This window comes from Mchenga conophoros, linkage group LG22 (genome assembly GCF_057382185.1).
Source record: "Mchenga conophoros isolate Kocher_MC1m ecotype Shallow Benthic linkage group LG22, M_conophoros_male_GT1.1, whole genome shotgun sequence".
In the NCBI taxonomy this organism is placed as follows: domain Eukaryota; kingdom Metazoa; phylum Chordata; class Actinopteri; order Cichliformes; family Cichlidae; genus Mchenga; species Mchenga conophoros.
Genome location: NC_140546.1, coordinates 36,858,089 through 36,872,103, shown reverse-complemented (window position 1 = coordinate 36,872,103; position 14,015 = coordinate 36,858,089). Strand labels below are relative to the sequence as shown.

The window sequence follows — 14,015 nt, the reverse complement described above, 5'->3', positions numbered from 1 at the left end:
ACTACAGCTTAGTTGTTCCCCCCTCCTTTGTCCTCCTGTTTCCCCTCCCTCTCCCCTCCAGAGAGGAGTTAAACAGTCTGATGGCGTGTGGGACAAAGGAGTTTTTAAGTCTGTTAGTTCTTGTCTTTGGGAGAAGCAACCTGTCACTGAACAGACTCTTCTGGTTGTTAATGGCCGTGTGCAGAGGATGCCCAGCATTGTTCATAATGTCCATCAGTTTCTTTAATGTCCTTTTCTCTGCCACTGTCACCAGAGTGTCCAGCTTCATGCCGACCACAGAGCTAGCCCTCCTGATCAGTTTCTCCAGCCTGGATGAGTCCTTCTTTGCTGTGCTGCTCCCCCAGCACACCACAGCATAGAAAAGTACTCCAGCAACCACCGACTGGTAAAACATCCTCAGGAGCTTCCTGCAGATGTTAAAAGACCTCAGCCTCCTGAGGAAGTACAGTCGGCTTTGGGCTTTTTTATACAGGTGCTCTGTGTTGCATGACCAGTCCAGTTTATTGTCCACCCACAGCCCGAGGTACTTGTACTTGTTGACCACCTCCACCTCCTCCCCCTCTATCTGAACCGGCAGTGGACCTTCTCTGGACCTCCCGAAGTCCACAACCAGTTCCTTAGTCTTTGAGGTGTTGAGTTGCAGGTGGTTTGTGTGACTCCATGCGACAAAGTTCCTCACCAGACTTCTGTACTCCTCTTCCTGATCATCCCAGATACACCCCATGATGGCCGTGTCATCTGCAAACTTCTGAATGTGGCATAATTCAGAGTTGTAGCAGAAGTCAGAGGTGTACAGGGTGAAGAGAAGAGGGGACAGCACAGTTCCCTGTGGTGCTCCTGTGCTGCTGAACACAGTGTCAGACGTGATGTCCTTCAGCCTGACGTACTGTGGTCTGTCGGTGAGGTAGTCGGAGATCCAAGCCACCAGGCAGGGGTCCACCTCCATCCTGTTCAGTTTTTCCTGAAGCATACAGGGCCGGATGGTATTAAAGGCACTGGAAAAGTCAAGAAACAGTATCCTGACCGTGCCTTTTCCCCCATCCAGGTGTGAGTGGGCTCTGTGTAGGAGGTACAGGATGGCATCCTCCACTCCGACACCCGCCTTGTATGCAAACTGTAGTGGGTCCTGGGCATGTTGTACCTGTGGTCGGAGGAGGTTGAGGAAGAGCCGCTCTAGAGTCTTCATAAGATGTGACGTCAGTGCCACCGGTCGGAAGTCATTCAGCTCATTGGGCCGGTTCTTTTTGGGGACCGGGACGATGCAGGATGTCTTCCATAGGGCGGGCACTCTCCCCAGTCGCAGACTGAGGTTGAAGACTCGTTGTAGCGGCTCCCCAAGTTCAGCAGCACACGCCTTTAGCATCCTAGGACACACCTTGTCTGGGCCTGCTGCCTTTCTGGGGCGAAGCTTCCTCAGTTGTCTCCTGACCTGATCCACTGTGACACTGGGAGATGTTTGGGGGGAGGGGAGGGGGGGAGATGTCTTGCTGCTGAGAGAGGGATTGGAGGAGGGGGGTGTCATGGTGTCAGGAAGGGGGGGAAGCGAGGGAGGTAGGAGAGTGGGGAGAGGACTCTGTAGTAAAGGTGAGGGTGAGGGTGGGGGGGTTGTGGGCTGGTCAAACCTGTTGAAGAAGTTGTTGAGTTCGTTTGCCTTCTCCACAGTCCCCCCCACTGTGCTTTTCTTGGTGTTGTGGCCTGTGATGGTTTTCACACCATTCCAGACCTCCCTCATATTGTTCCTCTCCAACTTCTGCTCCACCTTCCTCCTGTAGGTGTCCTTTGCTTCCCTCAGGCAGCGTTTCACCTCCCGCTGTGCTGCTTTCATCTCCTCCTTCACTTTGCTCCTGAAAGCCTTCTTCTTCATGTTGAGGACAGCTTTGACTTCCTGTGTTACCCACGGTTTGTTATTAGGATAACACCGTACCGTCTTAGCAGGGGCGACCGTGTCCACACAAAAGTTGAGGTAGTCTGTAAGACAGTGTGTCGCCCCCTCTATGTCCTCACCATGTGGGCTCAGGAGCACATCCCAGTCTGTGGTGTCATAGCAGTCCCTCAGAGCATCCTCCTTTTCTGGGGTCCATCTCCGGATGGAGCGCGTTGTGACCGGCTGCCTTTGGACGAGGGGTGTGTATTGTGGCTGTAGGTAAACCAGGTTGTGGTCTGACTTCCCTAGTGGGGGGAGGGGGGTGGCTCTGTATGCATCTCTCACATTAGCATACAGTAGGTCAATTGTCCTGTTGCTTCTTGTGGGACAATTCACAAACTGGTGAAAAGCAGCCAGAGTAGAGTCCAGTGTGGCATGGTTAAAGTCTCCAGATATAATAATGAAAGCCTCGGGGTTTTGTGTCTGAAGTCTTGCTGTGACTGTGTGTATTTTCTCACAGGCAGCTGTTGTGTCGGCCCTCGGAGGGATGTAAACACACACACAGATCACATGACTGAACTCCCGAGGTAGATAATATGGCCGCAAGCTAACAGCTAGCAGCTCCAGGTCCGGACGGCATACCGAAACTTTAACGGAGACGTGTCCAGGGTTACAGTATCTGTTGTTAACGTAGACAATGAGTCCCCCACCTCTGCTTTTTCCGCTGGCCTGCGTGTCCCTATCGGCTCTCACGGATGTGAAACCGCATAGGTCTACGTTAGCCTGCGGCGTTAGCTCGGTTAGCCACGTCTCCGTGAAGATAAACAAGCTGCACTCACGGTATAGTCTGTGGTTGTTCAGAGCGCACAGTTCATCAATCTTATTCTGTAACGAGTTCACGTTGCCCATGATCACTGTCGGGATTGATGGTTTGAATCGCCTCCGGTGATCCGCTCTCCTCGCTCCAGCTTTGCAGCCTCTGTAGCTCCTCTTTAGCTCGGCCGGGATGTTGTGTCGCATGCCGGTCTGTCCCTTTGTTTTTAGTGCCAGCAGCTCCGCTCTCGAATAGATGACGGAACTGGTTCCAGAAGTTTTAAAAAGTGCATTATCCATCTTGTATCGCTATATCTAAGAGGTATAAGTAGAGGAAGGTGAAAAAAAGTTTGAAAAGCCTAGTCTAAAAAAGTTAAAGTTAACAAAAAAGGTGCGGTGTTGCAGAGCTACTTGGAAAGGCTGCCGTCACTCCAGCGCCATCTTGTAACCAATATAATATAATAAACTCAAAACCCCTGGGTCAACGACCCAGGCATCCTAACACCTTTTTGAAGATGTTTTATCTTTTATAACCTTTCTTTAATGTGGGTTTTCTGGATTTTAGTTTTTCTTTTACTGTTCCTTTGTTCTGTCTCTCACCCTTAAAATTAAGCAATCATTAAATTAGAGACATTTCTGACTTACAAATTCACAAAGTGATCAAATAGTTATTTGCCCATTTATTCCTCCTGAGAGTTTTCATAAAGCGGGACACTATCTTTAGAATCTAAAACCTTGTTTTTGTATTAGGCTGTTAATGTGGTTTTTAATGTGCTAGAGTTGTGTATTTTACCATGGTTTACGGTGACCGACTCATTTTTGGAACCAACCTAAAGTGGCCTTAGAGGCCTTGAAGTTTCTGTTACTTCCACAATTACTTTATTTTTCACCTCATTTCTGGTCTGTCGCCTACAGTCTGAAAGGTTTTGTCCTTATATAAGGTCTGATTTGTTTGATTTGACGACTGGCTACATTTCTAAACTGTAATCAAAGAAATGCTTACTAGCAACACATTTCTACCTCTATTCAATTCAGTTCAATTCAATTTTATTTACACAGCGCCAAATCACAACAGCAGCCGCCTCAAGGCTCTTTATATTGTTAGTAGATCGTACAATAATACATACAGAGAAAAACCCAACAATCATATGACCCCCTATGAACAAGCACTTTGGCGACAGTGGGAAGGAAAAACTCCCTTCTAACAGGAAGAAACCTCCGGCAGAAACAGGCTCAGGGAGGGGCGGGCCATCTGCTGTGATTGGTTGGGGTGCCTTATATGTTGTTTGCTTCACTAAGAGCTACATTTGTTTAGAGGATAATCCAAATTTTTGTGTTCCTCCAGCTGTTAGAAATGACCGGAACAAGAAGAAGAAGGAGAGCCCAAAGCCGGATCTGGCAGAGAGCTACGAGCTGACAACTGAGCTGGAGACAATCATTGAAAAGATCCGTAGGGCTCATCAAGAAACGTTCCCCTCCCTCTGCCAGCTTGGCAAGTACACGACGGTAAGTATGATTTAACAAGGTGCCTGAACAACGTCATTCTGCAACGAGCATTTAGTTGTATTATTTTTTTATGCAGTAAATGTTACATTGTTACTTTGACTTTATGCCCCTGTATGGCCATATCCCTGTATGGCAATGTGTTTCTGTGGTTTGATCCAGCTACTGCACCAGTACAATTCAAATTTAAGTGCATTTTATTTATAAAGCACCAAATCACAAAAAACAGTTGCCTCGGGGCACTTTGTAAATACCCTACAATAATACATGGCGAGTGAAAAGAGGTAAGAGAAGGACAAACAGAAGGAGCTCATTATCATACTTTTGTACTGTACTCTAAATCTCCCTGTAATGCAACTTGAGACCTCAGATGTATGCCTCTGATAGTCCTCACAGAACCTCAGTGACAATTGTTGTTCCCCTCTCAGCAGCCATATATTCGATATAAATTGTGACGAGTAGAATAAAAGTGCAGCAACCACATCGTGATTTTAGCCTCAGAGTTCGATGGTAATAGTGTTTGTTTACAGCAGTTTTTATAGAATGCAACAGATTGGAGAAACTAAACAAAAGCTGTAAATACTGGAAGACTTAGCCATTGTCAAAAGCAAATCCTCATCAGGGAGATTTTTGCAGACCAGCAGCTGCCCATCCGTCTGGCTGGGGCTCACTCCAACCTCCAGTTTTTGACATGTCTGAAAAGTGGAATAAATGTCGTAAACCCAACTTGTGTCCTTTTATCCTCGGGTAAATTAAACCACAGATTTGTGCACTGAGTTAAGCTGGGTGCTCGCAAGGCCTTTCTCCCCCTTCTGTCATCTGCCAGTAGACATCAAGGCCGAGAGTTATTTAAAGTTATTTAAATGCCAAACTAAAAAGCAATGAAATGCCAGATAGTTGGAGACTGCTAATCCACAAAGGGCCTTGTCAATCAGAAACATCAGGACCTGGTTTGTCCAGTCTGAAAGCAGATGAGCTTTCCCACTGAGGGAAGGTTCTGCACTCAGTGTGACATGGCAAAAAAGTAAGAGGTGATAGAAATGTTTAGAAACTCTCCAAAGTACCATCTCCTACTTGACGTCAGCTAAATTCTGTGATGCTTTCACAGGCAAACAGTAGGAGCTGCATTACAGCTGATACATTCATAGCATGTTGAGACAATATTGACTTGATTGTGTTTGTTTTTAACCTAACAGAGAGCGTTTGGTGGCAGGAGATTGGGGTGTATGTTTAATGAACTAGTGGTAGTACTAGTTTTAGTCATCACATCAGATTTCATAAGTGAGTATTTTTTTTTAATCCACTGGCAGTTATAATATGCCTCTCTTTTTGGGGAAGTGATAATAAACCTCTGGGTTGGATATGAGATCTTAAAGGGGAACAAACCAGCTTATAGTACAGCAATTTTGCTCCAATGTATGCAGTTGTATACTGATTCTGTTGTCTCAGTGTAAGCAGTGCTTGCTGTTTGTTGGAGTGGTTAGTGTGGTTCGTGCTAATTATACTTGTTTATAGATTGCGAGAAATCCCTCATTATTACAATCGATTGGATCCTGATGCGCCTTTTGATTCGTGCTTGTCTGAAAAGTAGACCAGCTCCCGCTCCCCTAGATTATGTTAAAGCACCAATTATGTGGTGAAATATTCAAATCCTGGTCTGCAGTTATTTAGGAGTTCATTGCTGGGTTAGCTGAGATAGCTGTGCAATTGAGAGGGCTTAGCTCAACAATGAATAATGCTTCATTGACAGTGATGGTAATGAAAAATGAGCCTGGCAGTTTCAAAGACAAAATAAAGCACTGAGCCACACTGGCTCCAGGCACTGATGGTGGTGGTATATGCCACTGCAATACAGTGCTCAGCTTGATGATATTTGCCACCTTAGAGTTTTGCGTGCTATCACAATCCTTCACATGTGGTGGCTGCTTTTACTGCCTTTTCCATCTCTGCATCTGCACATGAGTTTTTCTGATGTACAGTTTTTCACACTACTAGTGTATTTTGTAATGTTGCAACTGTCTTTGGATAAATGTTGGTAAATTAAATCAGAATTCCCCAGCAACTGTCTTGTTTGGTCCTATTGAATTATGGGACTGGTGTAATTAACTGTGCGTGTGTGTGTGTGTGTGTGTGTGTGTGTGTGTGGTGGTGGGGGTGTTATTCTCCCGTCCTCTCAAGTTCCCCTTATTCTAGCCTTTCCCTTTACACCCAGAAGGAAGAGCAAGATAAGTTGTTTTAATATCGGCCATCAGCCCAACGTGCACTGAGCAAATGCACACACGTGTGTGTTGCACCGTCACATCCTCCGTCCCTATGAATCTGGATGTCAGTCAGTTTTATGTGTCTGTAATGCTGTTGTGTGGACTAGAGCTCATTGTCTGTGATTTAAGCACAGCCCTAATGTGCTGCTCACTTAACCCCAGATCATATTTAATGGTCTCTCTCTCCATTTATCTGACTCTCTCTCTTTATTGGCTTGTGAATAGATTTCTTGCTTGTGATGGTGTCCAGCATCTGTGCTAACTGCCTCTCATACAACCTCAGACGAATGAATGTGCTGTAAAGCCAGATTCCTCTGGTTGTCTGTGCCGTCTTAAACCGAACTCCACTCTTCCTTATGAGAGCTGCTCTCACTTCCTCCTCACTAATCCCCTGCAGTTCCTGATTCACTAACTGTTTTCTATTTGTCCTCCTCTTGCTCTCATTCATCAGATCTTCAGCCTTTCATCAGGTTTTCTCTGTATGTATTATTGTAGGGTGTACCTTACAATATAAAGCACCTTGAGACGACTGTTGTTGTGATTTGGCGCTGTATAAATAAAATTGAATAAAATTGAATTGAATCATCTTCTCAGTAGATTTTCTCTAATTGGTAGCACATTTTCATTTGTCCTCAATCACTCTAACCTGCTGAACATCCTTTCCAGCCTGATCTCTCTGCCTACATGTCCTTTGCTCCTTCCTTGGTGTCTTGCCTTACATACAACTCACTATACATATATAAATTATATATCACAAGTAGGGCTGGGTATCGTCGCTGATTTCTAGAATCGATTTGATTCCAATTCACAAGGTCCCGAATCGATTCAATCCAAGATTCGATTCGAATCGGGGAAATTTTGCCTCAGTCAGAAATATTATAAATCAGATCATGCATCAGTACATTCCCATATTTTTATATCTATAAAAAGAAAGCTGACACTTGTGAGCTTTTATCAAAAGTGTGAGCATCACAGCCTTTGTGTCAAAGTAACTGAGGATAAAACACAGAAAAACATGGAGGTGATTTTCCTGGCCGGGGATTTATAAAAATATTCTGCAGTAGATCAAAAACGAAAGAAAACCTTTAATCAACTTATGAACATTACCTGATGCTGCTGGAGTAATGCAGAGCAAAGTTACAGAGGTTTAATGAGAGACACAGCTGAGTGTTTTGCAATTTTGCATAATTAAAAAGTTTAAATTTGTTCAGTATTGAACAGCAGAAATGAGGTTTTCTTTTTCGGAAGTAAGTAAAAGGAAAAAACAGCGGCCGACAGCGCTGTAAACAACGGCAGACTTGTGATAGCAAGCAAGCAAATAATGCAGAAAACAGATTTTTAGACGGGAAACTGTTCTTGAAGTACAGAGCGAGAGAGAGAGAGAGAGAGAGAGAGCTGTGCATGAAGTGTGGTGGAAGCAAAACAGGAAAAGTCAGAGGGAATTCATGACGATGTTTATGTGAAGCGTAGTTTGGATCTTCTTTTGCTGCTGGTTCAGTCAATATTGTTTGGAGAGAGATCAAACTAACAGCTTTAGAATCAGCGCAAAAAGGACGTAAACACAAAGCGCGGACCCGCCGAAACATCAGAATCAGCGAGCTGTCGGCTTTCAGCCCCGACCGTGTCCGTGCTGTCGGGTGAGAAAGTCACATCTCACTGATCCTGATCCGTCGGCGGTCCGAGCTTTGTGTTTGTGTCTCTGTGCAGAATCTGTGTTCCTGCTCTCATTTACTGTTTAGCTGTTTGGTGGTTGTTGAAATGTTGTGAGGTTTAACCTGAGGCTCTGGCGATTTAAAAGTTGATTCAGGATTTTAATGAATCAACTTTACATTATCCAAGCTAGAATCGATTTTAATCGATAAATCAATCATCAAAGCCCACCCCTAATCACTATATATCAAACTTACATGTTTCAGATCATCAAACAAACTGTAATATTAGACAAAGATAACCAGAGTAAATAGATGTGTTTTTCAAATGATGATTTCATTATTTAAGGGAGAAAGGTTATCCAACCCTGCCTAATCCTGTGTGAAAAGTCATTGCCCCTCTTGTTAAATCATGAATTAACTGTGATTAACCACATTTTTTGGAAAGCTGTGTTCAGTTTCACTAAACACACTCAGGCCCGATTACTGGCAGACCTGTTGAGTCAAGAAATCACCTAAATAGAACCTCCCTGATGCAAGCTAAAAGATCTCAAGAGCAACAAATATTGCTAAGATCGAAGGAAACACATGAGTCACTGGCAATCATCAGTCTGAAGAGGGTTACAAAGCCATTTCTAAGGTTTTGGGAGTCCAGTGAATCATGGTGAGAGCCATTATGCACAAATGGGGAAACCTTGGAACAGTGGTGAATATTTTCCAGGAGAAGCTGGCCTACCAAAATGACTCCAAGAGCAACTGAGACTCATCCAGGAGGTCAAAAAAAGAACTGAGAACAACATTAAGGAACCACAGGCTTCACATGTCTCAGTTAAGGTCGGAGTTCATAATTCAACCACAAGAAAGAGGCTGGGCAAAAATGGCATCTATGTTCAACGAGAAAACACTTGCTGGAAAAGTAAAGAACACAAAGGCTCGTCTCACATTTGCCCAAAACATCGAGACAATGCTGAAGACATTTGGGAAAATATTCTGAAGAGACAAAAGCCGAACTCTTTGGAAGGTTTGAGTTCCATTAAATCTGGCATTAAGCTAACACAGCAAAGGGAACATCGAACCAACAGTAAAATATGTTGGTGGTAGTGTGATGGTCTGGGGCTGTTTTGCTGCTTCAGGACCTGAAAGACTTGCTGTGGTCGATGGAACCATGAATTCTGCTGTCTTTCTCCTGTCCAGAGGATACACCTTCTTGGCAGTTTCTCTCTTATTATGACAGTAATCATTTGAATAAGAGAAGCGGTAATATTAAAACCATTAACTTCTGCAACTACAAGGCCAGCGTAAATTATTGTGACCTGTCCAAAAATGGCATCCTGGGATCGAGCTCGGTTTTAACCACCCTTACCCTTCCACCCACTGTTCTTCAGTTAATCTGTGGGCCCCCATAAACAGACAAACAAAAACTATCACTATTTAACAATTTAACAAGATAAACAACATCAGATTAATTTATACAATCTGATCTTTGTCTGCACAATACATGGACATGTAGCATGCAGACATGTTTCTGCATTCCTTGCTGGCTTAAGATTGTAAAATATAAATGCCAATGTAGTTAAATACATATCTGTTGTTATTATTACATGAGTATGACCAATGGTGGAGTCATTTTGAAAAATATTCCCTTAGGAAAAGAAGCAAGAAAACATCATGAAAAGACCACAGTACACATAAAAGTCTACTATTTGAAATGTGCATAAAACATCAAAACTAAGAATTATTATTCTGTACAAAAATGTCCTCCAACAGCGTCAAATGGATTAATATTACTGCAGGAGCTCACTTTAAATACTTTCTTCATTTCTGTTTAATGTTCAGCAAAATATTCCTTACATGAGTGTGTGCGGTGACAGCGAGGACCAAGTAACACTGAAACTAAATCAGCTAAAAACACATAAAAATATTAGTTAAAAAATCAACTGAATTAAAAGACTGAACAGTGTGTGACATAGTTAACTGTCAATAAAGATGAAGGTGGGGTGTTGGCAAACAGGTAGGTAGACTTATTTCTGTCATGGACAATCTCCAAAAAGCCCTGAACAACAGCATTTCAAACCATTAATCGCTTTCTTTAATAAAATGTCACACTTTAAAAGCCGCTTAACTGTGGGCCACATCAATTCGCACATTATGAACATTACACAAAAAGACAACGAACACAAGGCGGAAAAATAAAATAAGCTGACTTTCATGTGCTTTGTGAAAATGCAGTACTGCAAACGATGTTCACGTAAAACTTGAAAAACAAATCAACTGCGACTAATAGTGTGTCACAGTGCACTAAATCTAACAGCAACACAACCATGAATCATCATCCCTCAAAATGAGTAACAACAGAAAACCCATTAAAAACAATCAGGCTTAGATTAAGAGGGTTTTTGTATGTTTGTTTGTTTTATACAAAAATCAGCAATCAGCTAACGACATCATAAGTGTACTCCCTCAGCTGAAGTAACATTTTTGTTCAGGTCAAAATGTCAACATGAATGATGAGATCTCAGTTTATTTCAAATAAGTCCAGCAGCAGAAGTAAAATCTTTCAGCTGGAACAGATGTAGCAGGGATGGAGAGATCCCAAGCTGACGTAACCGTGGGAAGCGCTACATCTGCCATAGTCGCCGCACGAAGCAGCAACTGCTCACCTTTCGCCACTGAAGTGGGTCTTCATTAGGTGAAAGACCAGTCGAGTATCACTCCAGCTCGTCTATGGGCTCTTTATAGACATCCCCAAAAGAGGAAGTTAAGCAAGTGACTGCACATTTCTCTGTTTAGTTCATTTCCTGCTATTCTTGGTAGATACAGAAGGAGAAATAATTATTCGATCCCTGATAAATTTGTTTGCTCACTTACAAAGAAATGAGCAGTCTCTATTTTTACAGTAGTTTAATTTTAACAGCGAGAGACAGAGTATCAACCAAAAACCCAGAAACAGCACGTTACATAAAAGCTCTGAACTGATTTGAATGTTGCTTCGTGTATATGTGTGCATTGGATTGGTAATAAAGAAGGTACCTAGAATTCATGAAGTTATGGTGTGCACCCCGAGCAGTTCATCGCATGGTTTAACCTGGTGACTGTCTAGTTCAATAGTATTCTTCTATTGTACGGTAGGTTGCTGTTGTTAAATATATTATCATACGTAATATAATGTTCATTTTTCCTTCTTCGAGCACAACAAAACCTGAAAGTAGGTTTTATTTTTCAAACAAACATTTTAAATATCACCTTTGTCACTGACATGAAAAATACACAATAATGAGTCTCTCTGGTTAGTCTGTAAATCTAATGTGAACTCAGATGCTTTCTGCTCTTGACTTTATAATAGTTATTTATGGAGAATAAACAAGCTAATTGTCCAAGGAGTTTGCTTGGTGAGACAAAGCCCTCTGTCAGCATCTCTGAGCAGTTGCATTTGTGATTGGAACAGCAACAGTCAATTACAGTAACACAAAGGCTTTGTGTCCATATCTCCTGAGGTCTGTGAGTCACACTGTGTGCACTCCTGCCACATCACAGTGCTTCTGTAGGCCAGGGCAACTACACAGACATCTTTAACGTGTCATTTTTAACACAGTTGTGCGAGCTGTTGTGTGAAGCAAAAATCCAGATAGATGGATAGCCACTCATTCTTTCTTGACTGTCAAACTCCCATGTCCCATTTTTGCTGTCAGTTAGTGTTTCCTAGTACAGCCTACTAGTCGATACTGTTATACTTCTTTGAAGTCTACCAGCTGGAGCGCATGCGTATTGGTGCGTTGAGATTTAAATTCTCCATGGATGAATTTACAACAGAAAACAAGCAAACAGAATGCAAAGAAAACAGACGAGGCTCTATGTGGATGTCTGCACGCCTGTCTTATGGTGGGTACCCTGCTGGACTTGCAGACGTGGAAAGTATAATGGCTTGTGGCCCATTAATGATCACCACGTTAGTTCCTTCACGGGCAAACAGTGACATTGCCACAATCCCATACCATTTACACCAGTCCTCATAGTATGATTGTTTGATTAATATGCATGTTGTTGTGAGGCTGGACCTCGGTCTGTGGGACAAGTTCAGCGAGGTGGCCACGAAGTGCATTATCAAGATTGTGGAGTTTGACGAACGAGTGCCTGGCTTCATGATTGTTTTATAATCATGCACGTTGTTTTTCCTTGTTATTTTTGCTTTCGCTCTTTGTTTCAGCGCCCGTCATTTGCGATTACTGCTCCAGGTTGCATCACTTTGCTTTCAGTCTGCCAACCAGTTCACACTTTGCTGGTATCCTGCCGTTTCCATTTGTATGTCTTCTGTTTTCTGGTCTGCTCCTCGCCTGATTGGTTTGCCACACAGTTTGCCTATCCATGTAAAAGTTGTGATCCAAAAATTCTGAAACCAATCAACAGCCATTCATGATTTACACTCAACAAAAATATAAACGCAACACCTTTGTTACTGCTCCCATTCCCCATGGGATGGACGTAGAGACCTAAAATTCATTCCAGATACACAATATAACCATCCCTCCCAAACAGTGGTCACAAATCAGTCCAAATGTGTGGTAGTGGGCACATCTGCTATATTGAGATAATCCATCCCACCTCACAGGTGTGCCACATCAGGATGCTGATCTGACATCATGAGTAGTGCACAGGTGTACCTCAGACTGCCCACAACAAAAGGCCACCCTGGAATGTGCAGTTTTTTGCGCTATTGGGGGTCTGGGGACCCAGAACCGGTCAGTATCTGGTGTGACCACCATTTGCCTCATGCAGTGCAACACATCGTCGCATGGAGTCTATCAGATTGTCAATTGTGGCCTGTGGAATGTTGGTCCACTCCACTTCAATGGCTGTGCGAGGTTGTTGGATATTCGTGGGAACTGGTACACGCTGTCGTATACGCCGGTCAAGCACATCCCGAACATGCTCAATGGGTGACATGTCCGGTGAGTATGCTGGCCATGCAAGAACTGGGACATTCTCAGCTGCCATCTGCCCTGAACAATGTGAACCATGATTCATCCGTGAAGCGCACACCTCTCCAACGTGCCAGACGCCATCGAATGTGAGCATTTGCCCACACAAGTCTGTTACGGCGACGAGCTGGAGTCAGGTCAAGACCCCGATGAGGACGACGGGCATGCAGTTGAGCGTCCCTGAGACGGTTTCTGACAGTTTGTGCAGAAATTGTTTGGTTGTGCAAACCAATTGTTCCAGCAGCTGTCTGGGTGGCTGGTCTCAGACGATCTTGGAGGTGAACCTGCTGGATGTGGAGGTCCTGGGCTGGTGTGGTTACACGAGGTCTGCGGTTGTGAGGCCGGTTGGATGTGCTGCCATATTCTCTGAAACGCCTGTGGAGACGGCTTATGGTTGAGAAATGAACATTCAATGCACGGGCGACAGATCTGGTTGACATTCCTGCTGTCAGCATGCCAATTGCACGCTCCCTCATTGCTTGTGGCATCTGTGGCATTTTTCTGTGAGACAAAACTGCACATTCCAGGGTGGCCTTTTGTTGTGGGCAGTCTGAGGTACACCTGTGTCATGATGTCAGATCAGCATCCTGATGTGGCACACCTGTGAGGTGGGATGGATTATCTCAATATAGCAGATGTGCCCACTACCACACATTTGGACTGATTTGTGACCACTGTTTGGGAGGGATGGTTATATTGTGTATCTGGAATGAATTTTAGGTCTCTACGTCCATCCCATGGGGAATGGGAGCAGTAACAAAGGTGTTGCGTTTATATTTTTGTTGAGTGTACATTCAATCATCTTCCATTCAATGCCACCTGCTCAGGTACAATCTGTGCTAAGGTCTTTAGTTGCCTTTCATTTCTTTTTCCATTTTGCTGAAATGGGAATTATGTAACCAGTCTGTAAAAAAAACCCTCATTCTTTAACACAGACTGAACTCTCTTT

General features: G+C 43.6%; 1 protein-coding gene across 2 annotated transcripts in view; it reads left to right on the top strand.

The window, feature by feature from the left end:
- The window catches only part of LOC146549869 (retinoic acid receptor beta-like), a 286,941-nt gene that overhangs the window by 245,644 nt on the left and 27,282 nt on the right, over positions 1 to 14,015 (top strand). For both annotated transcript variants that reach the window (XM_085263556.1, XM_085263557.1), the window contains one exon: positions 4,023 to 4,183. In XM_085263556.1, coding sequence (XP_085119682.1) covers positions 4,023 to 4,183 — 161 coding nt within the window. The remainder of the gene's footprint in view (positions 1 to 4,022; positions 4,184 to 14,015) is intronic.